The sequence below is a fragment of the Colobus angolensis genome, unplaced genomic scaffold (genome assembly GCF_000951035.1).
Source record: "Colobus angolensis palliatus isolate OR3802 unplaced genomic scaffold, Cang.pa_1.0 Scaffold263, whole genome shotgun sequence".
In the NCBI taxonomy this organism is placed as follows: Eukaryota; Metazoa; Chordata; class Mammalia; order Primates; family Cercopithecidae; genus Colobus; species Colobus angolensis.
Genome location: NW_012115855.1, coordinates 306,517 through 308,669, shown reverse-complemented (window position 1 = coordinate 308,669; position 2,153 = coordinate 306,517). Strand labels below are relative to the sequence as shown.

Below are 2,153 nucleotides of genomic sequence, written 5' to 3'. Positions count from 1 at the left end.
AGCCTGGGCAACAAGAGCGAAACTCCGTCTCTAAATAAATAAACAAATAAGAAAACCTAGCCCGGACTGTAATCACGTCCACTGGGAACTGGGGAAGTAGTGGAAGGGACGCGATCAGGCCTGTGGCTGCACCCAGAGCATGGTGAGCCAAGGACCCCGCGGCGCAAGCAGGAGGGAGAGTGTCGCGGGCCCAGGCGGGGACAGGTAGACGCCGCCCCCGCTGAATATTCCTCTGCAAGTTTCTTCACCTTCAATAAAAAATGCTGTGATGATTAAATGAATCTGTCGTGGAAGGAACCGTGTCCTGGCAGGGGCCGGGCCGACACCCAGACACCAACCCGAGGGGGGCTGGGGCAAAGGGGAGGGACACCCGGAAAGAGGAGGGACGCCGGAAAGGGGAGGGACACCGGCAGGGCAGACAATCGTATTTCTAACCTCTGTAACGGCGGGAAACGTGGGTGGAGCGCCCCATATATAAGCCGACTTTTCAACCTTGAGGTGATTCATCTTCCAGGCTCCCCTTCCATCAAGTCTCTCGTCCCCAGCGCTCTGGTTCCCCAATGGCAGCTGCCGCCGCTACCAAGATCCTTCTGTGCCTCCCGCTTCTGCTCCTGCAGCCGCGCTGGTCCCAGACTGGGCGAGACGGTTAGTGGATGGAGCCTAAGCGGGGCGGGGGCCAAACCTGGGGGGCAGCGGGTTTCAGAGGAGGGGAGGCTTCTGGAAGGATGGGGGAGATCTCCCCGAACTGAGCCCCCGTTCAGTTCCGGTCGGCGGCTCCTTCCTGCCCGGTCCACTCCCTGAGGCTGCTTCTTGCCAGGGGAGAGGGGAAAGGAGCGGGGTGGAAAGGAGGCTGACAGGAGGGTGGAGGGGCCAGAGGGCTGCAGAGAGCGAGGTGGGACTGGGATCCCTGGTGCAGCCTGGCAGCCCCGCCGCCCTCGGGAAGGAAAAATCAGAGCCCCGGGAACCGGAGCTGGGGACAGGACAGGGGTGAAGCAGGGTTCCACAGGGACACAGGCCTGCTCTGCTCTCACCCGCTCTCCACCATAGGAACCCTCCAGCACCCCCAGGGCTCCCTGCCCTTGAATGTTTCCCTGCACTTTCCTGCAGACATTCACCTGCACCCAGGGGCTCAGCAGACACCTCCACCCCTCCCCTCACCATCCACTGCCACCACCAGGTCACATCCTCTTACTCCCCACTTCAGCCCAGCTGGTCACACTAGAGGTCTCCCATCCATGAAGGGGCCCTCACCTCCTACACCATGTGGCACCTTCTGCCTCTTGCCTGAGGACACTTCCCAGCAAACACACCCCAAACTCCCCTCAGAACCTGTGCAGGGGGAATGGGAAGCACCATTCCCTCCAGGAGACCCTGGGAACTCTGGTGAATAGAGGCACCCACTTCTGCCCTTGGGGCCCAGACTTGCCTGTTCTTCCTACTGGGGGGCCAGCATCATAAAGAATAGTCACTGTGTAGACAGGGGTCAGTAAAGCCTTTTTAGAAAGGGAGGAAGGATGCCCTGTGATCTTTGCAGGCTTTAGGTTCCGATCTGTGTCCAGCCCTGTCCCTTTGTAGAGCAGCAGCAGGCAATGGCAACCTGCAAATGAGGGGGGACCAGATTTGGACCCTGTCCTAGGTTGCTGATCCCAGATGAGGGGATTACAGTGTCCCAGTGAATAGTGCCCCATCCCCTAGGGTGTCATCTACAAGTGATGTCTTGGGGGCCAGTTGGAGAGCGGTCCTACCTTACCTGTGCTTCTGGGTGGTGTGGATGTGATGGGAGTGGGAGTCCCATAGTTGGGGGCTTACTCTCCCCTCCTTTGCTGCTGAGTGGCATCTATGGTCCATGGGGACCATCAGGGACCTTCCCTGAAGCCTCAGGTGTGATCTGAGGGTGAGAGGGTGCAGCCACGTGGTGCCATGGGGATCGGGGCCAACTGCTTGTGCAGTTTCTTGGTTCCCAGTGGCACTGCTCCTGCCCATCACAGGAGAACCACCTGCATCTTCTCACTGCTGTGCCTATCTTCCTAATGACCTAGAGGGTGAGAAGCCCACTAGTAATGGGCAGCTCTGGGGCTGGATGATCACTGTCCTTCCATGGCCAAAGGTCCCATCTTTGCCAAGGCTCAGTACTCTACAGAAGCAACTGTTTG

At 59.1% G+C, this 2,153-nt stretch overlaps 1 protein-coding gene across 1 annotated transcript in view; it reads left to right on the top strand.

Moving 5' to 3' along the window:
- Positions 1 to 560: 560 nt before the first annotated feature.
- LOC105515566 (NKG2D ligand 2-like) overlaps positions 561 to 2,153 on the top strand; it is a 65,163-nt gene continuing 63,570 nt past the window's right edge. Inside the window, 1 exon segment of the mRNA XM_011947390.1 lies at positions 561 to 645. Within this exon segment, the coding sequence (XP_011802780.1) occupies positions 561 to 645 (85 nt within the window).